We start from the raw sequence: 26,368 nt of genomic DNA on the forward strand, positions 1-26,368 counted from the left end.
TGAGCTAAAATAGAAACATTTAGTAAACACTGGATCAGGAAGGGCTTCAAGAAGACATTATTGCAATTCTGCAAATGTTTATTAAGTGAGTAATGTGACAGCAGCAGACCTCCGCTCATGTGTCCCTGATGGATGGATGGATGGATGGAGAGAGAGAGAGATACTGAATAACTTTTTTTAAGTGATATCAAAGTGGTCTGGGTCCCAGTAAATACAAAGCAAACTGTACGACTCATAAAAGCTGTTTGTTTGTGATGCTTTCAGAATTATGCCAAGGTCTTATCTCAGCAGCTCTCATCACAATAACTTTGTAAGCAATATGTAAAAAAAAATTATATATGTTGATGAACTGACAGGGAAAGATTGGTTATTGCGAACCTTGAAAGTAAATTGGAGTTTTACTTCGGAAATGTATACGATAAACTCAATTGCACCATTGAAGGGCACATATGGCTTTTGTTAAACTAGCTTTGCCCACGTAAATCTTAGGTTTTAGTCCCACCAGAAGGGTTGTAAACAATAGGAGGGCTTGTGGTATCATAACTGGTGCTTTACTGTGAGCTCTCACAGTTGTCTCGCCTCTTTTTAAAGGTCAACTTTGATAGGATGTCTGTGGTTGTAGAAAATGATCTTAACTAGTCAAGTACAGTAAATATAATGTGACTAAAAATCTTATGATTGCAGTGTTTCCAATATGAGGTTTTTCTAGTTATCCTCTGTCTTATATCATTATAAATTAGCCCTTAACTAACCCTCATGTTGATGAGCTTACTCTTCACTATCCTATGACTTTTCAATAACCAAACAATGTATCACTTAAATTACCAATGGATTGATAATAATGTGATGGCCAATTTCCATGTAAAACCATAACCATGTTGTCTGATACTGAGCAGAGCTGGGCTTTGTTCTAAAGTTTGTGATTCATCACTATGATAACAGAACTCATCCTGAATGGTGAAGCTTGTATAACACTTTTATGAATGTCACTGCAGTGAATCTCACTAGCCAAGTTGCCTCAAGCAGCTTTAGCTCGCTCACATAATAGTATATTGTATTAGAAAAATAACTGAAGTCTTGAAACTACAATAGAAAGACACATTTTGCTTTGTCACTCAGTTCTTAATCTTCGTTAAGAAATATGATTTTGCTTCTTCTGCTGTTCTGCTTTCGGGGACCCCAAAGACCAATAACATATTTACTATTCTCTCTCTCTTGCCTTTCTCTAGTTCTTTTTTCGTGTAGTTTAATTTACTGTATTGACCATTCCTGTTTCATTTGAACAAAAAATCCAGATTTCCATTTATATCCCATGGGAAGGGGAAAACAACGACAATTAAAGCCAAGTGGAGAAAGAGATACTTGCATTCAACAAAAGTAACAATTGCACTTAAAATGGCCGAACATTGGTTCTTAGATGTCAGATTTAAAACAAGGCTCATTGTGGACGATAATCTCATTAACTACACGAATAATCTCTACAGAAGAAGCTTGATCAAGACTCCTGCTAAAGAAGCCAAAAGCTAAAAAGAAAGTTATTAGACTCGCCGTCTTTCCCTCCATCATACACCCACACTCATTCACACAGTGAGCTCAAGATAAGCTGGAGGCTCTGGAGCCTCTGAATTTTCAATCCATGAAAATCACTACCCATGGGGAAAATAATGCATCTTTTCTGAGATTTGTGAGCATAGAAAAAGGGATTTTGTGTGTGTGTGTGTGTGTGTGTGTGTGTGTGTGTGTGTGTGTGTGTGTGTGTGTGTGTGTGTGTGTGTGTGTGTGTGTGTGTGTGTGTGTGTGTGTGTGTGTGTGTGTGTGTGTGTGTGTGTGTGTGTGTGTGTGTGTGTGTGTGTGTGTGTGTGTGTGTGTGTGTGTGTGTTTTCACGTGTGTATTAGTGTCTTTATAACTTATAACTTAATGTCAAGTGTCAATCTGCTATTGCTTTCCTCTCAGTCTCTTTGCCAACACTCTTTCACTCAAAGCTGTCACTTTCCTACCAATATATCAGAGTAAATCTTAGCCCACACATTTGTGTGCATACATTAAATCCCTATTAATCACAATTAATGATGGGGATGTGGCTCTCTCTCTCTGTCTCTCTGTCTCTTATTCACTCTCTCAATGTGTTAATGATGGTTAATGACTGTTTGACTTCTGTCTGTTGTTCATCATAGTTCATCTTGATAATCTGTTCCAGTTCACCCACACACTGTGGCTTAATGATGCCTAATTGAAAACTTTGTTGACAAGGTGTATGACATTGAACCCTGAGAGCGCTAATTGGACTAATTAAGCTTTGCTAACTTTACTTGAGAGACCACTGACGCGTGGGTGAATGACCTCTCTTAACCCATTCCTTGAGCTTGGATTGAGTGACACTCTGTTAATTCAAAGGACAAGATGGCGGTGCAGTGATTAGCGCCGGTGCCTCACAGTAGGAGGGACTTGTGTGGGTACACAGGCGCTGCTTGTTCCCCCCAGGCGTTTTCCTGATGCATGCTGTGTTTGTTTCCAATGGCGACCTGTGCTGTTTGTGTTCCCATGCCGTTCAAAGAGTGCACACTGGCAAAGCCCCCCAGCAGCTCCACATATGTGCATCTGTGGATATCGACCATAGCTCCATTTCAGCTGGCTGTGGCAATGGTTTCACCATTTTCTTATTTTACAAAATGTTGTTGATTAGAAAACGGTTTGGCTTTTGAAGTTTTCACAGCTTGTTCTTTGAGTTTTAAGTTGTACTTGTTGTACAGTAGACATAATGGGGTTTCAACTATAATAGTTAGTTTGCAACTATTCATCATGCATGGTAAAGACATGTTCACTATAACACATCATAGCTCTCAAACCAAACCACATCGTCTTTGTTGCAGATCTTCAGGGAGAAGAAAAAGAAGAAAAATCAACATGTTTGAAATTATCCAGATGATTAAGACAAATCAACAGTGAGTGTTCCTGGACAACACGAATCCTGGCCGTTCTCCTTTAATCGGCCTTCTTTAGAAATTCTGAAAAATTTCCTCAATATCCAACCAGGTTTCGTACACGCTGTAACTGTGAGATAAAGGCCGGCATGTTATCTGTGCCACTACAATGAGGCGGTGGAAATTCCAAGTCAACAGCTGAGAAAGGTCACTGGAGAGACTTCTGTGGTTCAAACTTACATTTGGAACCAAAATAAACCCACTCAAATGCAAACTCAAATAGGCCTATGCACCATGAGTCCTGGAATCATATTTTGTTGGTTTTCTGTCTGAGATGACTCCTGCAGTCAGGGGTTGAATAAACAGACTTTTCACTGCCCTGCTGCAATGATGGTAAACCGATTTGAAGCCAGTGACTGCAACACAGGCCAGGTTGTAGCTGATCTCGTGCCTCTTTTATATGTGTTGTGACTTGCATGGCTTTGGATCAGGTCACGTAGCAAAAACCCAACATGATATAATGATAGTCCTCTAATGTTTTATTGATTCACCATCATCTCTATGTGCAGGTCAAAAAGCAGGTTGAGCAGACTCTTAGCTTGTGGTAATGCAGCATCTGAAGAGACGTCAGTATAGGTTGTCTGCTGTTATAGGTGCTTGAGCTCAGCTCTCTAGTTGAAGGCTGGCCACCCTGATCAGCATGTCACTCTCACCTACCCAGAGCAATTGAAGCACCTGCTGCAGCCACGCAGGGTTTCTACTTGAAAAATGTCTGTCTCACAGTAATAGTTCTAGTGCACATATTTTTAACAAACAAAACAAATATTTTCATCACATTTCAAAATTGCAAGCATGCGTAGCCTACTGACAGCAAAATGTTCAACTATTCTGACCCCGTAATGACACTACTTTTAGAAAACATGTTTGATTTTATGATATAAACATTATTCTCCATCGTGTTTTTCCGGCAAGGCTTTAAGGCCGGTGAGGCCTGTCGGAGACCGCTGATGTTGCCTGCTTTGAGTTAAGCCAGTAACGGACCTGTCAACCCGAGTGATTCATTTGAGGTGCTGACAGCCGACGGTTTTCTCAGAGCAACAAACTAATTTTTACCATACCACCTCTTGTCTCTGATGCCCGCCCTCCCGCTGTCTCCCCTACTTTCTCACTTGCACGTTTATTTTCCTCCGTTGTCAGCCAGCCATCCAAACTGCACATACTGCCAGGTGTTTTATTTGTATTTCTTTTTTTGCTACACTCAAATTTTTTCTCACTAAATTTTTTTCCCATCTCCCTGTATTATGTATCCGACTCACTCACGTTTCCTCAGCTCCCCGTCTGCATGTTGTCTCTCAACCTCTCACCCGTCCCCGTTTCATTGTCTCTCCAACTTAATGTTGTGTGCGCTACAGAGTAGACAGGAGTAGAATATTCGTACAGAAGAGCAAGAGGGTTGTAGCTGCCACAGACAGACATATTCCACAGTTCCTCAGAAGGCAGTGGGCTCTGTATCAACGCACTGCAATACAAAACACCTCTCACGGTCACGGAAAACAGTTAAGAGGTCTCCATCGCCATGGTCTGGCAAATCACTGAACTGTTTCACATTATGCTTGATCATCTAACCCACGCCGCTCTGCATTTTAACTGGCTATACTGCTGCAGTAAAACCTGCTGCTGGTGGGAAAAGCAGTATAGCACATAACAGGCATTTATAGGGGCCTTATGGATGGGCCCGGGGAAGACTGCAGAATCAACACAATGTATGGAGTAACAGTACATTTAAGGGGCCAAGTGAGATTTTTATAGTCCTGTAGCAGCAAATGGCCATAATATATCTACAGGGGGGTTGATAGCCGAGTTGATCAATACCAATGACTCAACAACCCGTTTGCCAGGTGCTGAGATAACAGGCTTTTTTAAAAACTCACTTTGTAGCCTTTGGTCTCTGGCCCACCATACGTTCTATAGTTTGAAAGAGATTCCACCGTACCCCAGTGGTGTTGCAGCAACATGGTGTGAAGTCTCTTAACAGTCACTTAAACTCCACTAGGGTTATCATTTATAACAGTAGGGAATGCTCATTGAATTGTTGCATATGAAAGTTCCTGTCAAACGATGTAAAATGACATTCTAAAAGCCCACATTGTAGGTAATGCAGGCAGAAAATAAGTCCCCTTTGAACATATTTGAACATAACACATTTTCGTCTGGAAGAAATAAGACAGATTGGGAGTCATAAAGGGCCGTGCAAAAGTATGATAAGCAAACACGGAACATCACCTGATGATTTCCCTTGGTCGTTCTCTATTTAGTGCCAGCAATTTAGCTTAAAATTATGAATTGTTGTTGTATTGCATCTCCTGGCACACATTTGCACTTCCATATTTGTCCTAAAAGTAGGTTTCTCCATAGGAAAGAGGAGAGGCAACAAGTGAAAGAGCATTGTTTGCTCATGCCTGTGTCTTTTCAGGCTTTCAATTATGTGAACAGTCATGATGTATATCTTAAATGTGTGTCTGTGCTGTATGTGTGCGACTACGTATACGTTCCTCTTGTGATAGTCAGTGACTCTCTCTCTCTCTCTCTCTCACTCTCTCCTCCCTCCTCCCTGTGTGTGATCTCAGTCTAATGTTTCTTATACCTCCTTTGCGTGACTCATTCTGCAGCATTCTCTCATGTGTCACGTTATCCTTTTCACCCCTTTCTTCCTCACTTCGGTGTTTTCTGTCCCTTCCTTCTTTATCGAAATCACTGTTTTTTTTCCCCAGCTCGAGTCAACTAATAATGTGTGATCCTACCACCATCAAGGCTGCTACCATAGAGTTGCCATGGCAACATCTAGTCCACGCGGTAACGGCCACTGCGGAGAGATCGGGGAGACAGACACGGAGCGTGCATGCTCATAGACAACACACACTTACACACACACACACACACACATACACACGCACACGCAAAGGCACACAACAGTTGCCCTGAACGACACAGGCTACCCCTCACTCATTTGCTTTAACAAGCAGTGGGTGTTTTAAAGTCATTACAGCTATCCCCAGTCAAGGGAAATAGTCTTAAAAAAAGGTGATACTCATTACCCAAACACACACACACACACACACACACACACACACACACACAGTGCAAACACATCTCAGAGCACAGCAGCTGTTTCATGGACCTCGTCGCAGGTGCAGGAAGACGCGCAGACGCATACACCATATGCATACACACAGTAGCGGCCTGAGCTATGTTTCAACCCATTCAATTGAAACGGGCCCCGTTTCAATTATAACTATATAATTATATAATATATAATAAATAAGTATTGCACATGCTACCAGGCCCAGGGCCCTAAGCCAGAGATACTCATTGTAAATTTTCATGTCGCATATATACAATACAAAAGCATAAGAAAACAGCATTAGTAGCTCTGTCTAAGGGGTTTCATGATGAGCCTTTAGGGCCCCCACACATACAGAAATAAGATTTATATGCGTAGATTCTATACTGTTCATAAAAAGTAGCTATCCACCCTTTATCTGTTGAAATTAGCCTCTCCATCATAGAACATGAGTCTGCAGACCAATCTACTGTACTGTTTTTACAGTTGCAGAGTAAAGAGTGCTGCCTGATTAAGAAAAATCTGAAAAATAATGTTCCTTCTGCATCTCAAGATTTGATATAGCTCACTTTACCCCAGCTGTGGGGTAAACTGATCCACTTACTTTTTCCACTCTGAAACTACCATAACAACACATATTGTAACAGTAAGAATCCTGAAAGCTAGCCACACATTCCAGAACTAATGTCGGACTAGTAAAAGAATGATGGGGTTTGGTCAATTAAGCAAAGGAAATTTTCTAAACACTTGAAAGTAACTCTGAACAAAATCAAATACAACATATTATAATTCAAAAGGTGTTAATAAGATTCAAATGAAAGATAGAACCAGTTAGATTAGAACACAGTCTGGGGGTTTATTATACTATCTTTGGTCAGAACACAGGACCCTTAGAGCCAGCTAGTGTCTGGGGGTCAAAGCATAGGAAAATCAGAACCAGCGAGAACAGCCTGGGACTCAGAACACAGGAGGAGACCCAACTGGATTACAACATCAGCCCTGAAGGTTACAGGGAAAGATGAGAAGGTGCTCTTTCCGTGTGGTTGCCCCAGGTCGTCTTCCTGGTGTATTTCCTTGGCATGATGGCTTTTCTACAATGTGTATGACATTAAAATAAAACATATGTCATGTAATATTACATTAAAATATGTTTAAGACTAAACTTAACTTGTACCTCATGGTGGGGGAAAGTGAGACAGTGGCTCACTTTCCCCCACAGCATTTGGCTCACTTTCCCCCACCACCATAATTTGAGAAAAAACTACCTCTCTTCGCATTTCAGGCTAATCTTCAGTTATCAGCATCACATGGTTTCATATGTTGGTAGTTCATCAACACGTATGATAGAAGTTTGTTTACGTGAATACATTTTCTTTGGCACAACAGTTGATTAAGTTGACAGCAAGAAAATGTACTTTTACATGCAAAATACCTATTTTGGTGAAAAAAACATGCTTACCACAGCACAATGAGGTCCTCTCTTTTAGGGCCATGGGGAAATGAGAGGGGCTTGAAAACATATACAGTATCTCACATGACCACAAATGTTTTCCATTGCCTAGATACAGGGGGTGGCTCACATTACCCGATGCCTCAGATTCCCCCGTTCTCCCCTAAATATATTGTTCGTTAAAGGTCACATATTATGCTAAATGCACTTTTTAAATGTGTTCTAACATATCCATGGGTGTGCCTAGAGACTGCCAAAATATTAAAAAAAATAACAATCTCTCCTGTTCTCACTCTCCCCCTTTCTGAAACCCCCACCCCTCCCCCCCAATATACTCCAATCAGAATTTTCCCCTTTTCTGACCTCACAAACTGGAAAGCCAGAAGCTTTCCAGTTTGCCGGGGCAGCTCAAAGATTGTATATTTACGAGGGGAGCTGCAGCTCTTTTAAAAAAATAGGCCACTGTGAGATTAGCTGAACATCAGCATAGTACAATAAATTATCTGAAAGTTTTTTTCAGCAAACAATTAAAGAAAAACGTATTAGGGACCACTAAGACCATACAATATGGTGTATAATAGTACCGAAAAGTGTATAATATGGGAGCTTTAAGGCCGCCACTGCATACACACACTTCAAGTAAATGTTAAAGAGACAAACACACATACCATCATAACGAGCTTAAATACGCATACACTCACAGGACAGCTGTTTCACATAAGAAGGGCTTTCAGCCGAGTAGACACTCAAACAAGAATTGTTTTGTAATTACCTATCACACACACTTTACATACCTCATGCATGTAGCTGGTATTGACACTAAAACCATCACTCATACTGTAGCCTACATTTTAGTTGACAATGTTGCATTTAATTGGATGTTAACATACAGTTGACATAAGTATAGCAACCCCTGCATTTTATAATGCGGGGTATGGAACTAATACCTGCACTGTATATACTCAGACTGCCATGATGCCATATAGATGTTATTTTTAGTGAATAAAGTGATATATTCTCTGATACCTCAGGCAGCAGTTTGCTGATTGATGACACCTTGAGTGACGAATAAAACTAAGAAACACATGGAAGTGCACACAGGTTTGGAAAACTGCACTGGAAAAAGTGTGCCACAGTGGGGGTAAATAAATGAGTTGTCAGATTTTTTCTCCCGTGCTTTTTCACAAACTCCATCGAACTCAGAATAATAGTGGATCTTTCATGAGGACATAAAGACAGCTGCACACACACATACGTGAAGTAGCTGCTCCTACCTCTCCTCATGTCAGTTTGTCATGATTTTTGGAACAAACCGTGCATTGAAGAGTTGAAGTGTATTTCTAAGTGTGGGAATAGGCCTTATACCCATGTGCACATGTTCACATATCTGCAGTTTCGTGTGTGTGTGTGTGTGTGTGTGTGTGTGTGTGTGTGTACGTGTGTGTGTACAGGCAAACGTGTGTGCCTATGTGCTTTCGTGGGAAGATGTATCTCTTTAGGTGAGAAGGCAACAGACAAATTAGAGAACCAGACCAGACAGATGGTGTACTGCAGCAAACCTTTGACTCAACCCATGTTTTTGCGACGCAGCTCACGGTGGCCTTTCATCCTCCCTGTCAGCCATGAGATGGAGATGGATGAAGAGAAGTGTTTTTTGTGTGTGTGTGTGTGTGTGTGTGTGTGTGTGTGTGTGTGTGTGTGTGTGTGTGTGTGTGTGTGTGTGTGTGTGTGTGTGTGTGTGTGTGTGTGTGTGTGTGTGTGTGTGTGTGTGTGTGTGTGTGTGTGTGTGTGTGCGCGCGCGCGCGCGCGTGTGTTTAAAAAATGCAAACTTATTCTCCCAAAGTTTAAGTATTCCTTACGTCTGCCATGCTGTGGCAACAAAGATCCCTTCTAGGCTTGTCTGTAACTGACTTAACATGTGTGGAGTCAATCCAAGCTCCAGGCTGGTTCATTTAAGCATTAACACTAGAATTACTCCGACAGGCTCGTGTTACATTTATGGGAGTGAGTTTAGTAGGTCTTGATTGCTGTCGTAAAGGGCCATGCAGTTTAGCAAGTAAACATATTCATGTTCACTTTTGGTTCGTACTATCTGTCTCTTAGTATAGGGTCTAGTATGTTGATGTCAGGGGGAAAAAACGTCAGCAAGCATCACATAATACTACCATTATGGTAGCTATTTCTATCTTCATATGGTCGCCTTTTCTATTTTCTTTTTCTTCTTTACTATTGAGAGTCAAACCAATGTATTTTTTGTCAATCTATATGCCGGGTAAAGGCAAGTTCACCTCAAAGAGATAGATGTAATGTAAATATAGCTAATATGTGAGTGTGTGAGTGTGTGTTCTTGTGTAAGTGAATCTCAGTGTTAGGGTTTGATTCAAAGGCCTATCGGGGCAAGCACCATTTGCATAACTCTGATAGGCCAATTAGTGCAGAATGATAGATGATGAGCTGCATGGGCAGACAGGGTCGTAATAGAGTAGTCTTCCCTGAATTTCAAATCCTTTCCTCCCTTAGTACCTAAGTCACATAGCGAGCTTAGTCATATCCTTATAATTCCTGTGATGAAAGTCTCTTTTTGAAATGTTTCTTTTTGTGTTTTGATGTATTTGATGTTTGGATCAATTTGGGAAGTAAGCCTTTGTAGTTATCCTTTGTTGTTTTGTTTGGCATCGTTTTGATTGTCTAGAACAGGATAGGAAAATGTTGGCATATAGTGAGTCTTTCAATCGATATTTGAAATAATTCAAAATTAAAATAAATCCAGCCATTAGCCTATACTGAATGGTTGGTATTGGACCTTTCACTGATTATATGCAGTTGGCATCGCTGTTTCTCTCTGCAAGGAAATAAATGTTAATTACCTTCTCCACTGTTCATTTGTTCTCCATCAAAGGTCGATAGTAAACAACCTTTGGAGAACTGTGTCACAAAGGCATTTACTACAATAACTGTGTTCACAGATGTTGCAGTAGATGAAACAAGAAAATGTCATTGCGCATTGCCACTCCTTAAAGTGCCAAACAACAAAAACCTGTAGCACATGACATTTGTGACACATAAGAACAGTCGACTCACGAGCAGAGATAACAGACGGCACATCCAAACATGAATCGTCCCTCTTCTCTTTCGACAGACATGAAAAGACATCAACAAAGACAGGAAAATCTTTGAGAAGTTGGCTGAATTCCAAGCAAGGAATCATGAAATTTTGACAAAACATTGCCTCACTTACTTTGATAGGTGGGATCGCTCTTATCCCATCTCATTAGCCTGTGTGTAATCCTTCTTTCTCTGAAGCCTCTGCCAAGGTACAGGCTTGTTGTGCGTGTGTGAAGTTTTTGTTGTCAAAGTGACAGATGAAAAGGTCAGTACTGTATAGGCACGACACGTCTCTGGTAAAGATTTCATAAACAGGGATTTTTCTGTGATATTTGTCAGCTAACAATAAAACTAAAAAAGGATGTTGTTTACATTTTTATCAAAAAGAATGTGCTGTTCAAAAACCCAACCATAGCCTTGTCAACTTGCATTTAAACCAGAAAAGACTTAAATGTAACGGAGATCGAGCGAATGAACAATTACATTTATTGACATGTGGTCATCAGACATTCCAGAATATGAGGAGTACTTGGCGATCAGACCCCATTCTGACAGCCTTTTAAGGGGGTTAGTGAAGCCCATGGGTTGTCCTGAAAAAAAGACTGGAGATGGTGATGATGAAGAAATGAAGGTCAATGCAGACGATCTGGAAGGTTCTGATGCAGGGCATGACTTCTGGTTATAGTGGCGAGAAAGACTCCTGGGCACTGAATGAGGTGGAGGCGGGTTGCAATCAATTAGACGGAAATGACAACTGACAGCGCAGAGAGAGGATGTTTTTTAAAGTTTGACACACTAACAAGATGACTGACTCAAGGCGGTCTGGATGAATATGATAGGTTAAGCAGGGAGAGAGAGATACCCATTGGTCAGCCGTTTGAGAAGACAGGGCTGAGAGAGAGAGAGAGAAAGAAAATTCTTATCACGGGTGAGTATGAAAAAAGTCAGTCTCCCTTGATTGAACTTTTCAATAAGCTTCATATCGACAGTGTGTTGATATGAAGCTTAGCGAAAGGTTCCGTGCATGCCCTGAATTCAATCAGCCATCAAGCACTGAGCGTGCTGCAAGGAGTGGTAAAGCATGGAGCAGTTCCAGAAGCACAAGTCTTCATACAGTCCATGAGTAACTTACTATCATGTTTGAGAGAAAGTGAAACAGGGCCAACTGCACTACTAAAAAAGGAACAGATGCAGGATTGATGTGCGATGAGGGATTTCTATACTGACAACCTTTCCTTCATTGCCAGTAGAATCATAACCAGGGCGTACAAGTAGGCCAGTGCTGCAAATGTACTACTACTACTACCGCTGAACTCTATTGGAGATCAGTCTGATTTGAATGTGTTTTCGGTCAATATTGTTTAGCATCTACACAAAGTCCTATTTAAGCTTGGCGCTAATCTGCGCTGATCTTAGCCTGACAATCCTACAATCATGCCAGCAGTTGGTGGACATGATCTGTTATTAGATTGACTGCTGGTGGATCTGCCGTTGGATTTGCTGTTATTTTGTACTCTTTTACTCTCTTTCTTTATTGTCTCATTTTTTAATGTTACTCTGTCCCATCAAATAAAACCAAAACTGGCAATGTAACCATTCCCAACTCCCCTTTCCCACCAGATCAGCACGGCTCAGGAAGCGTTTAGAGACTGTCCCACGATGAAAGGTGGTGTGGCTATAGAGCAATGTGCTGAGCCTGTTTAGCCGATTTACATTGAAATGAGCCATGCATTGCTGGCCATTGTGGATTGAATTAATTATGTAAACTGTCTGCAGGGCTCATTTGCATTTCTTGATTGATTTCGGTTAATTTTCGTGTTTTCCCTATGAGGGAAAAATGAAGATGAGAGATGGGCACTGTCATCGGTGTCAGGATGTTGTCTTTGGAATTTGAAGGAGGCTTTTGCCCCAAGGAAGTTCTGCAGATAATTGCAAACATCTGCCTCTATGTACACGTGTATGAATCTTGTTGAAGTTTGATTGGACATGCATGCAGTCAGGTTTGTGACTTGACTTTGGTCATCTCTGAATGTGCATATACCCTGCTGTTTTCAAGCAATGTGGAGTATTGGTTTATCTATTAAGGATTATTAGCATCTATTTGTTTTCTGTGTTGTTGTTTGTGTGCCTGTGCGGGTGGTATATGTATGTGCACGGTCCCAGATTGCTTTTTTCCTCTTTGTCTCTCCCTTTTCCTGTGCCCCTCTCTCCTCCATGGCAGATTGCGTGTTAAATATCCTGCCGAATGCTTACAGAGCCTCAGTACGCCTTTCTGTCTGACTGTGTGCAGCTCTCCTCCAAACCAAAACAAACGACCCAGTTAAATAATAAGCTGAAGGCTAACAGAGGGACCCCATCAACCTCTGAGCTGTATCCTCTCTGAAGCCATCAATCGTGGGACTAAAGCTAGGCTGCATAATGACATTGTGGCAGTGTACTCGCGCTGTGCTGCAAAACATATTAATGTTACCCATAATGAGTTTGACAGCCCAATATGGTTGTCAGGCATCCGGGAGGATTTTAACTGGCAAACACTGCCCTCAAATGGAAGAGATGGGTTATGGCAAATGCAGCAAAAGCCGCAGTATTTTGTCAGGTTGTGTGCAATGGATTGTCCATGATGTTTTTTTTAGCGTTTAGAGTTTTTAATCAGTAATAAATTGTTCTCAGACCATACCAGTTATCATACCCAATAACTTTGCTCATTCTGGACGGCGTTATGTCATTTTTCGAAATGTTGCTGCCTTGTTGCTCATTCTTGCATGTACACAGTGGTTCATGAATACCTTCCATTTCCTATGTGCCTGCTTTTTGACCTCAATCATTTGTCAGAAACCTGAATTTGCAAAAGAAAAGGAAGATTTGTAGAATCACAGATTTCACAACACAGATATTTCAGACTGATATGGATAGGCTAACCATTTGTAGCTTCCACGTCAGTGTGTGTAACTTATGCACACTAACTGTCTGCCTGTGTCCCCTGCCTTTATCCTAGAATCTTGGAGCTCCAGCAGAACGGTGACATGGATATCCTCAAACAGAAGTGGTGGCCCAAGGACACCCCCTGTGAACTGTACAGCTCGGTCCAGGCACGACAGCGGGGTAACGCCCTGGACATCCACAGCTTTGCTGGCGTTTTCTGCGTGCTGGCAGCCGGTGTGGTGCTCTCCTGCCTCATTGCCATGGTGGAGAGCTGGTGGTCTCGGAGGAAGGGATCCAGGGTCCCCTCCAAGGAGGTAGGGGGATGGATGGGTGACTGAAAGGAGGGTATAGGGCCTACAATAGATCCCAGCTCCTCTGCTTTTGTTTAATAAGAGCTGTGTATTCGGTTGAAATAAGGGAAATAGGGATCAAAAATAAAGTAAAAGTGGACATGATGATTGGGATGGATGGTGGGTTTAGTGGAGAATGGTGCAGAAGTTCTAGTTACAAAGTCTAGACTTTTTGGCAGGGGTGCTAAGTTGAAACAAAGTTAATTCCTCAAAGTAACACGAGGGAGAGCGGTATGAGCAGAGTCTTCTCTGTGAGAGAGCTGTGACACTGACAGTGTCTGGAACCTTTAAAAAACTTCCTGTTCACAATGTCACTTCCCCTGAATTAAATCTGCACACATGCAACATCAGCAATACTATCCTGGAAGCACAGGCTGCAACTATAATTTTTGCTCTGGCGTCTGCATATTTTGTCAAAAAGAATCCTGGAGGTGCTTTTTTGAAACAGGACTGTTAGCTTATAGAGCATCATGTCATGTTAATAATTCGAATTGCTTGCATGATTAAATGTCAAAATCACATAAAAATTATTAACCAAAGAGACATTATTTTCCTAGTCACTTGTTATTCCGTCTGAATCGTCATAGTTGATGTAATGTACTGCCAGTTCACGCCTACAGAATAAGATATCTAACATTAACTATGATGTCATATTGGAAGGCCATAGTGGACATATCCATGTTGCATTATACTTAAATTATGTAGTCATACTGGGAGAGTTTGGGTAACACAAATTAGTCTATGTAGCTGCATGTCTTAATTTTTCTTTAACCTTTATTTATACAAGTATATCCCATTGAGACCGAAGACTCTTGTACAAGGGAGACCTGTTTTCCTTTCCCACGTTATCATTCATACACACATTCATACACCGACAGCAGGCTAACTATCAACATTCACACGAGGCAAGTTGGGTGAAGTGTCTTGCCCAAGGACACAACAACTATGACATAGGTGGCAGGGCGGGGATCAAACCTCCAACCCTTTGATCATCGGCCAACCCGCTCTACCAACTGAGCCACAGTCGCCCAATTCATATTTAATATGCAGCCCCCTAATCAAATCCTCAATATTGATAGCTCATTTGATACATTTACTCATTTGTAACTTTCCTTTACTGGCCCTGTAAAGTATTCAATTTTCTGCTACGGCGGCTGCCTTGTATTATCTCAACTTTTGTTTAGATGTTTTATTAATGCTATTATGATGGAGTTGATTAATTTAATATGAGACAAATGCTTCAGTGTCAACAGTTTAAACAACCACTTACTTTTCTGAAAAGTTTATGTTTTGAGGGAGAAAAAGAAAAGACACTTTGTTAAAAAAGCAGACTACACACACAGCCTGAGGGCCAGTTGGAATGCTGCAGCATGCCTTGAGTCAGAAGAAGGACTGGCTCACTGTATTAAAACCTGGATATTTATACCATTGTTCTCTCCCAAACTGTGGCAACATTCCACCTTGTAAATTAGCTGCAGCGCCCTGTGAAATATCCAATCAGCCTGTGTGCGGTTGATCACCTCAGCAGGGATATCATTGGAGACAATCAAAGTGACTCTGGCAGCATCATCCCCAGACAGTGTAGGAACCCTGCATCCTGTTGTGATGCAGTGGCTTTGTTTGCTCCATCATTGATAAGAAAGGTTGACATCTTGGAGGAAATAAAACCCAAAATGGCAGCTTGTTTAGTCGCTTCTATTGATGCATTATAATTACACCAGCCTTTTCACCGGAATATAACAGAGTGCAAGGCACTGTTGCAGCCTCTCTATTTCAGTAGCTGTTTTATCCACAAAGGGATTTGACAAGGTGTTGTAACCAGCTTCCAATTCAACTTTCCAAACGCCGATCCTCCTCATTACTTCCCATGCCTACTGCTATGTTTACCGAAACACAGAGGGAGAAGGTGTTCAGCTAAACAACTTTAATTAAAACTGTGAAATTGCAGCAACGTGTAGCAAATGTGGTATGCAAAACATGCCGCTGATCAACTGAAAGAAATGTAATAAGGTGTGCAATAAAAATATTTTCACTTTTGGTTTAGAGTTAATTAGTTATGTGCTGGTCATTTAGACTGAGGCGTGAAGCAGCACAGATTCATTTGAGCAGAAAGTGTTTTTTGCCATCAGGTAAATTACTTTAGCTTCAGACAATTGCTTTTTTTCTCTTCTGAGGAGGCTATTTGATAAAGGCAGGTTAAGGTTTACTCGTGGATTATGACTCTAGGCAATTAATGTAGAACATTTTCCAATCCATTATTCCACTGTTCACATGTTGCATTCCTGTTTCATCTACCATAACGTATTACAGATATAGTTGCCCAGTTTAAAATGGGGATTCATAAGGGGGCAAAGATGACTACAAAGTAGGACAGCCTAAATGAACTTCCCTTCATGACTCTAACTACCAAAAACAAGGAAAGGAAGCATAACCCACCTCTTTAATCTTTGGTGGGATGCTTATTTAAGGTTCCACCAAATGAATTATAAAACGATGACAAAAAGATTGGAATGGAAATTGCGACTATACCCAGGAGTATTCAGTGTCAAACCAGGTTACTTTTAATGATGACAGACCGATAACACCAATCATCTGGAAGGTAATTTAAAGTGAAATTTTCAACAGGAAAACTCTGTGAACCACCGGATCCAAGTGATTTGACACGCAGCTCTTGGTTTAACTGTGGTTCCTCATCACAAATAATTGCATTAATACATCACCACAATACCTTTTAGAGATAATTTATTCTATTATGAGTGGTCATTTAACTGTTATTATACTTATTCGACTTAAAGGGACTCACACCCATCGTGCAATTGAGAATTACAGCACTATCATACCATCCCGCCTCCCTCCAATGCCCCCACACCCTCGTTCCATGCTTGTATCACTGGTTTCACTTCAGAGGTGTCGGCCAGAATACCACTTATGGCCAAAGGCGTCAGACTATAAGCATGAGACTAGGAGAGGAGGAGTAGGGTTTTATCCGCTCTTTATTTTCCTTCTTTCACAGGCACAGTCGCATATAGATCGCGGGAAAAGAACAAAGGTTTAAACTCCGCTCGTGAGGAGACGTTACAACAGCTGTTGCGACCCGCGAATCGCATGCACACTATATTATAACAATGATCGGGACTGCATGTACATACTCACACACGGGTGATTCACATTTAATATTAATATATATATATATTCTAAACAGGCTCTCTGTCCGACTGACGTCACGGCCCTAACTGACTGCTATCCACACTGAACAAAACACATTTTAACATACTGTAAGAACTAACAACACTGTAATTTATGAACGTTGGGGCCTTTTCTACAATGGTCGCTACTCGCTACTGTCTGCCGTGGAATCAAAACAAACCCTCTAGTTGAGAATGCGCAATACAGAAGCAGACCGCAAACAGACAGGTCTGTCGGCCAATCAAATCGTTCGGTCCGAACGATTTGATTGGTTGAATTTTATATATATTTTTCATAATATTATGAGATTGAAATCATTGTTTGTTTTTACTCCTGGTGGGTCTGTCTTATATGTTAGAGTGTAATTACCTTATTAATACCATTTTAACCTAATCCAAAAAAAGTGTAAAAATGCACCAAAGGTAAGAGTCGCTTTAAGTGATGGAGACTTCCTTTACACGAAAAAGAAAAATACATGCATCTTTGTATGTACTTACATTCCAAACAAAATTGAAATTGGTGTTCTTGTCATATGCAGACTCCAATATATCTCTATTTGCCTTATACAAGCTTTGTAATGCATCTGGTTTGATGTGCCGTTAAACTACAAGCTGCATTGAGAGTAGAGCAATATGTTCAGCAGCTGGTTGAATGCAGTGTGATTGGCTTTACCTAAATTTAGTTTATTCTATATTGCTGCCATAATTCCATACTCCACTGTCTAATTACTTAAGTTAATCAAGTGTGAATCTATTACATATTCACAGACAGTGCATACTACTGCTACCCATCATATAGAGATCCTTTTATAAATGACTAAAACAGAGATTTATATCGCTCAGTCCGTTCACTTTTAAGCATTGAATAATAAAAACAGAGTGATCCATTTTGAGGCCCAGTCAGGTGAATCCACATGCCCTCCTTCCAACAAACCAGAAATAGGTCACAATCTATCAATTGTAGGAATATTTGATGTATTTGATTGCAAACCCAGCTACCTTCCAATATCCTTTTTGTTTTTGATCAATCTACAATGTTTTCTTCTTTTTCTCAGTACGCACACAAACAGACACACCACACGCCCCTGTCCAGTTGCCAGCTTTAATCTGTCATTCAGATCAGTAGTCGTGTCTGCCAGTGAGCAGACACAAAGACACCAAACCTTTGGTTGAAGCCAAAGTCATGTTAAGCACAGCGTGGTTCAGCTGCAACAAACACGCCCCCCGCTATCTTCATTAGCCACTAAAGAGCAGCCAGTGGAATCAACCCCGGACAGAGCGCAGGAGTCGCAATAGTGCATGGGAGGGACAGCAGGGATTTAGATTGTGATAGTCCCTGATTCTCTTTGTAGATCTTGTAGAAGCTTTTGCGTATCAAGGCATCAGGTGGTAACATATGGAAATCACTATTATTGATTCAGGAGTCACATATGTATGATTGGGTGCACTTAGTTTTTATGTACATTTTAATACATTTCTATTTAGGGATTATACTTTTGTTAGTATGTGATTTATTGTGCACCAATGACAATGATTTAGTTTGTTATGCTTAGGGGAGGGATTAAGATTTAATTTGAGTACAAATCAAAACAAAGCATTGGGAAGTCAGTGAGAGCAAAGCAATGGGATGTCCAAGTTAAGTGCTTCCATGGTGAAAATGAACTGGACTCAGTCAGCCATGATTGTATTTGATAGTTGACCCTTGACATTTATCCTTCACCCTAAACCATTGAACTATTGAATGTTGTCAGTTTTTTCTCAAGGTTTGCTCAAGTAACCACTGAACCTCCAAGGGTCAATATGCTTCAAACAAAGTGCTTATCGCATCATCAAATCAACGACTGGAACCCCGTGCAGCCACTTCTTTTCAAACTGGGAAGGCTGCATATGACAATTTTAGTTACTTTCGAAAAACCCAACAATCTGGCACACCTGCTTTGAGGATTTCATCTTATTTGTCAAGTCTGTCATTATTTTCCTGTGTACACACGAGTGCAACAACGTATACGGAGTGTGGCTGTTTGAGAACAAAAAAACAAAAAAAGGTTTGCCTTCAAACGTAGTTGGAAAACACGTCATACAAATTAGTTTTTAATTTCATACCCCGGCCTTAAGACTGACAACTTGTCCGTCAAGGGAGGCCACCGCAACTTAAAAATAGCACTAGCTTCACCAATCAAAGTATTTAATTTGCCTGATATATTATTTCTTATTTCCTCCAAAAAGTCATAATATATGTAAAAGCAGTGGGAATACCGTACTGAGATCTCAAATCACCATCTGTGCAGAATTTTTCCAAATGGTCGAACAGCTGCAAAAATGGCTGCTGTGGAGAGAACGAGAGAGAGTCAAACTGGGACCACTGCAGCATGTCCAGGCTCAGTGGAGGACGGAAGACAGATTTAAGTTAACTTCAAAGCAGCTAATTAGACTCAATTGCATATATTGCATTTTATCGACTGGAGAAAACTCTGCCGCTGCATGCAATTTGGCCTTAGTCATGGCCAATGGAGTAACTGCAGTCAGTGTGTTTAATGTCATCCAACTTCCTTAAGTTAAATTAATAAAGTGAAGCAAACCGTAAAGCTTGTAATTAACTCCATCAGACGTCTCGCTCGCTGTCAGTTTAAATGAAGAACTCGTTGGCCTATGTCTTTGCTGTCACGGTGAATGTTAACACCACTTTAGAGCACCAAGCTAAGCCAAGAGCGTGTAGCTCCCTGTGCGTTTTTTTGCAAGTTTTACTTAAAATAGAAATGCATTTTGACCCACTCTTTAGGAATGGGCCTAGAAAACATGGCATAGTAAGATACAATAGCTTTATGAGTATACATTGTGGGTGAAGACGATTCAAATGCCCTAATCCAGGACAGACATACAACTGTATATAGAATTCAACACATCAACATCGGCTCACATTTAGATTCCATAAGTTCTGGCTTGTGTCAATAAATTGATTGTTCATTTTTGTTTCAGATATGCCACATCATAAAATCCATTAATGCAAGATATACATTATTTTTATTCAGTTTGTTTTTAACATTCCTCATAAGCCCCGGTGGTTTTCAGTTCATGTCTGTTACCTCTGTCACCAGCAGCACATACACAACTTCAGATGGATGGGAATCACTTAAAATCAGTAAATAAATACTGTCAAATATCATGAGTGACATTAGATTGTGTCATAAACACCATTAACATCTCAACCTCAGACTTACACACTTGCTTGCTGCATAGATGAAAGCACAACACAATCCAATGTTCATACTCTAATACAACTAAATATTGTTTGTGCCTCTGTGTTTCTAAAAAACATACATACTCACATTCTGTACATGGCTTTACATTCATACTGTATGCTCTAATGCCTTGGTAACCACTTTTGACTGTGGGTTCTATGTCATTGTTTGTGCTTTTGCTATGGTTCTGTGTTGTGTGTTGTGGAATGGCTGACAATTTAATCTATGTGCCTGCCTCTCGATGTAAACAGTTGCTTATTTGTTTTTATACCAGGCTTACACTCACAAAACAAAAAATACACATATTTCCACAGAGATGATAAATGTGGGTCACCAATGGTGATAACTATATCCTGATTGAACAGGGAATTGCACTAAAATAGAGGGGGATTGTGTAACTGTGTTATAACAGTCTACTTTCAAGTCATCCCTGCCAATTTAGGAACCTTGATAGTTCATATGTTTGTCAAATTAATTATGACTGTAGTGCGCTAAAGTTGCTTGATGGTGTGTTGTCCTCCCAACGGAGTCTTTAAGTCAGCGCTGCCTGGAAGGCCCTGGCCTATACATTACCATTACCCTAACCCTTTACCTTACCATTACCCTGTACCTTACCATTACCCTAACCCTAACCCTATACCTTACCATTACCCTAACCCTTTACCTTACCATTACCCTGTACCTTACCATTACCCTTACCCTAACCCTAACCCTATACCTTACCATTACCCTAACCCTTTACCTTACCATTACCCTGTACCTTACCATTACCCTTACCCTAACCCTAACCCTATACCTTACCCTAACCGTATACCTTACCTCAGGCTGCCTTGAAGGCTCCGTTGGGATGACAAAACACCAACCACCGCTAAAGTTACTATATCATGAGTAGGTTAACACATGAATATACATTTTACCCTCATATTGCCACCCTTTTATTGTGCTCAAAAGCATCCAAACTAGTTTTGGGTTGGTCCCTGGGTATGTTTATAATGGCAGTAACACTGTATATAGCTATCGGAAAATGGATCAAAATGTTGTCCTATGGATTTTTTATAATTTTTTTAATTTGAAGGGCTATTTCCAGATGAGTATCTGGCCCACATATTATTTATAATAGGTCGGTTGTATTGATTTACCCTTTTATTGTTACATATATGTTCTACCAAAAGTTTGTATGAAAGAGTTCTGTCATTGGAATCCACTGAATCCCCAAAAATTCAAAAGCTTGAGAATAATTAGAATGCTTTGTCTTGACAAAATCCATGTCAGAACTCTTCCATACTGGTTACATCTGTGGTTATGACCATGTCTGATATTTTACATAATCCATGTAGATTTAGTGTGATAAGATCAGGCAATTCCATGTGTATTATTTTCTTTGGTACACCTAAGAGTCTTATTTTTTTAAAGTTCACTGGTTTTGGATGGGAATTGCCGGTCAACTCATCCTAACTCTACATAATGACTTGTGTCTCTGTGGCTCAAAGCTCTCATATTGCCTTTTTTGTTTTGTTTTCGTAGATAAGTACTCTGTGTTGAGGGGGTGTAGCAGGCGAGGGGGAGAGAGCAATACAAAATGCCATTTAAACATCTCCCCTTTCCAGGTATATAACGACTGTGTGGATGTCTCTCTCTCTGAGGACACAACACAGAATGACCTGCTTAACTGTGTGCTGACTGACTGCCATGTCTTTCTTCTCGCTCACCCCCACCCGTCTGTCTCCCCAATTGACTTCTCTCTCCCACACCTTTACCATTCCTCATCTGCTTGATCTTGTCTGTCACTCATTACTCTGTCTTCGTCCGTCTGCCATTTGTCTGCCTGTGTGTCGGCCTGGCTGTCTGTTTGATTTTGTTGTTGTTTTTCTGGTTTTTGGGCTCGTTTTAATCTTCCCACTTAACTTGTATGCACAAAAACACACAAATGCGTTTATATGAATAAATCCACATATCTCTCTCTCTCTCTCTCTCTCTCTCTCTCTCTCTCTCTCTCTCTCTCTCTCTCTCTGTCTGTCTGTCTATCTCCTCCTGTCCCATGTGCTCACACACACACACACACAAACACACACACACACACACACACACACACACACACACGCGCATTGAACACACACCAGACACAGGCAGACGGCCCCTCTGCCAGGCAAGCTGCCGGTCCATGCCCTCACAACCCCAACGAGCACCATCTTACTCGTGGCGGCCAGAACCAGAATTCCAACACAGCCAACACCACTGGCTCCACCGCCACTCATTACCAGCCCCCAGCATGTTGTGACATTCCCTGCGCCCTGATCGTGCAGCACTCCTATGAACCCAACAACCCCTCCGAGCTCACCCCTAAAATGAGAATGACCACCTTCACCACCTCACCTCCCACCCCAAGGTTATACATACAATAGAGGATTTTTTTTAATGACACAGTATAGTAATGATAATGCGCTTAGAGAAATGATGGACATCAGGAAGTAGGGCTCAATATGTTGGTTTTCACAGTAAAGCTCTCCTGGAAGGCCTATCTCTTTTTATATCATTCATATACGCTGGCATGTTGCCAGTTCACTATGTGTGTAATGAGGCCTTTCTGCCATTAGAGAGTGCTCTCTCTCCATCTAGAGGAAAATGGAGCATCAACTTTGACCAGGCCTTCAAGGTTAAATGCTCTGTAAAGTTATACAGTATATGCAGGTAAAAGCCTCCAATAAAGTATGTATCTTATATAACATAGATATTTTTGGAAAACCTCATATTACAAGATGAAGCCAGAAACCATTTTGTGGCTTTTTTTGTCTAAAACTAATCCTTTGCAATACATAATAAATAATAAATGTATATTTAAATACATTTAAGACTTAAAATGTATTATCATTTTACTTATGTCAATATATGTTATGATCACTTAAGTGATTTGGATTTGACTTCTATAATGTTATAGTGCGCAATTGCAATGGATGAAATTCTCCATCTTCACAGTAGCATAAATGCACTCAGGTCCACCACACTTTTCCACAACAACCTTCCACTTCTCCTTGCCTCGGTCCCTTTAGATCACTCCTTGTAATACACTGACCATTTGTGATGCACTCTTCTCTTTCGCTTCCCATCACTTCTTTGATACCTACTCTACCCTTTCGACATCCCTTCCTTAAATCCCAATCCGGTTAGTGTGTGTATGACGATGTTGCGAAAAAGATTAGCGTCCCCTCGTCTTGGCCTTCTTCCCACTGTACCTCCCTTAGATGGCAACCAGGGGGCTCCACTGTAACCTCTGCCCGTGAGCAGTAGGCCAAGAGCCCCCTCCAGACCCCCACAGACCAAAAGGACACGGTCAGTAACACACTTTTAACCCCCAATAACGTGACTCCCCTGCCCTACAAAACCCTGTTTGACTTTACCTACAACAATATTTCAACAAAAGAGTGAAACACCAAAATGGAGATTATGTCACACCCCACACTTCCCACCACCTACCACTTAGAGGTTTACATTACCACATGTTGTGTGTGGACAATGTCAAACATTATTAAAGTTTTGGATGCACTCTCCAGCACCTTTCACCCAAACCTTCTCCTCCCTAAAACCTCATCTTTGTCATTGAAAACTCAGCTCCCTGCCACTGTCCTCTCTTCCCTATCTAGTAAAAGCATGAAACACCTCACACTGAGTGTTACCATCCTTTAGACCATGTGGATAAGTATATCTAAGAATATCTATATGTGAATAAAGTCATAATAGGTTTAATTGAACTGATTCTCTAAGTTAAGTTAAAGCTTAAGTTACTGTATATGCTCTGTCTTAAGGTGGAATAGTGAAGATTGTTAAGACTGTTAAACATTGTGTTTTTAAAGATGAATAAGCTACATGCTATGATGCAGTTGATGAATAAACCATGATAGCTGCAGAGATAAATTCTATGTGGCCTGAACAAAAATTTGCTTGAAAATGAGATGTCAATCTCAATGTGAATTTTTTGGCATGACGACCATGATGAGATACAAGATGCAGGAAATTGATTATTTTCATATTTTTTTTAATTCATATTTATATTTTATTTGTGCAATTGACAATAGACCTACCACCCTGGAATCTTGGAGCACACAGCATGATGGCGGTGTGCTTTCAGTTTGTATTCCAGTTCATCTGCACTCCCTTAAAGACCTTGTAGAAGTGTGTGTATGTTTCTGTTTTTCCAATATCCTGACCACAGCTCACAGTGTGCTTCTCTATCCCTCCCTCCATCTTTCCTCCCTCTCTTTTCGCTCTCCGTGCTGCTTAATGTCACATCCGCGTTTCCCTGCAACCATCAACCATATATTCATGATCTCTAATTTTATGTCATCCTCCCTCTCTTGCTCACTCTTGCAATTACCTGAACTTGAATCTGATTTTGAATGGTGCCAACAAAACCAACTTTGTTTGGCCCCATGCTCGCCGCCTTTGCCTCATAATTTCATCATCTGCGTTGTCCAAAACCCTTCTCTTGTTTTCACTATTTTGTTTTACTTTCCATTTATAATGGTCGGATGGATGACAACCCTAATTCTATAAACAAACATACCCCATCTTTGTCCATAACCTCTATTTTAAAATTGTCCACTCTGCACATACACTCTGTTCTCTCCATTTCCTTACTCCTATTTGCACTACCCGCACTCCTTTTCCTTTTCCTTTGGCCCATTTCTCTCCTTACTTTTTCCTTTATCCAACTTACCTTGATTACCTTTCAACTTCCTGCTCAACATCTCCCTCCTCCCACCTTCTCATGCCTTCTGTCCTGTCCTACTGGTTCCATCTCCATTTCCATCATACCCTTTTCCATCTTTAAACACTCCCTGATTCCCCCCGGATCTCTCTCCTATCCAATCCCTTCTCATCCCGTCTTTTTCCAATTTCTTCCTTTCTACCTCATATTATTTCCCATTGTTTTTCCCTTCTCATTAACACCCTCTTCCCTTTTAACCATGTACCATCATCATTGCTTCCTTTTCTTCTCGGTCCTACTCATTCCCTTGCCCCTCCCCACCTCCAGGACGATAAGGAGATCGACCTGGAGCACTTACACCGCCGGGTTAACAGCCTGTGCACAGAGGACGAGAGCCCCCATAAGCAGTTCTCCACCTCTTCCGTCGATCTAACGCCCCTGGACATGGACGCACTGCCTGCTGCGCGCCAGGCCCTGGAGCAGATCAGCGACTTCCGCAACACGCACATCACCACCACCACCTTCATCCCCGAGCAGATCCAGACCCTCAGTCGCACCCTCTCCGCCAAAGCTTCTGCTGGGTTCTCCAGTGGTTTTGGTGGAGGGGGAGTCCTCCAGGATCACCGGACTGGCGGGGTGGGCCCTTTCAGGCAGAGGGCCCCCAACGGTGGCTTTTTCCGCAGCCCCATTAAAACGATGTCCTCCATCCCCTACCAGCCCACAGGTCCTGGACCCAACTTTGGATATGGCAATGATCCAGACAGGGGCACCTCTATATGAGGAGTTGTGCTAAGTATAACAGTTGGTTAAGGAGGTTAAAAATGAGGAGGTAGAGCAGAATGGGTGGTTGCTGAGGATGGTAGAACAAATACAATTTGGCTAAGCTAAAAAAAGACAGAAGATAAAGAGATCTGTGTACATAGGAATCTTAAACGTTTTCAGTTTCTGCTTCGGTGTTTCAAGGGGAGGGGTGGTTCCCGTTTTGTATGTGGAGTAGGTGAAGGAGGTTGAGGTCTATTGGGGCATCCAGTATTCTCCTGCAAACCCTGCTGGTGAGGTGCAAAAAGGGAAGACGGCCGGGTGGGGGTGGGGGGCTTGAGTCTTCGCGTTATTGTTGTTCCTGTGATTGTTTTGGGGATTACTTTGGGGGATATGTGTGAAAGGGGATCTTGTTTTATTTTTTATGATATGAGGAATTATGGGGAAGTTATTTTATGAAGACATATATAAAAATAGTTTTTTCCGTAGCCCTGGGAATACATACAGCAGCCACTTGTAATTTTGAAAAGGCCCCATCTCAGTGAATATTGGAAGATTCCTCTCCAGTTTCACTCTGCCTTTTCACTATGTGGGAGTCCATACTGAGCTTTCT

The 26,368-nt window shown here is 41.2% G+C and overlaps 1 protein-coding gene across 2 annotated transcripts in view; it reads left to right on the forward strand.

Annotated features, from left to right (window-relative positions):
- The window catches only part of grid2 (glutamate receptor, ionotropic, delta 2), a gene marked incomplete at both ends in the record, with an annotated part of 478,613 nt that extends 452,837 nt beyond the window's left edge, over positions 1-25,776 (forward strand). For both annotated transcript variants that reach the window (XM_080044597.1, XM_080044598.1), the window contains 2 exons: positions 13,594-13,834; positions 25,324-25,776. In XM_080044597.1, coding sequence (XP_079900723.1) covers positions 13,594-13,834; positions 25,324-25,776 — 694 coding nt within the window. The remainder of the gene's footprint in view (positions 1-13,593; positions 13,835-25,323) is intronic.
- Between the last annotated feature and the right edge of the window lie 592 nt (positions 25,777-26,368).

The sequence above is a fragment of the Ammodytes marinus genome (genome assembly GCF_949987685.1).
Source record: "Ammodytes marinus genome assembly, chromosome: 2".
Classification (NCBI taxonomy): Eukaryota; Metazoa; Chordata; class Actinopteri; order Uranoscopiformes; family Ammodytidae; genus Ammodytes; species Ammodytes marinus.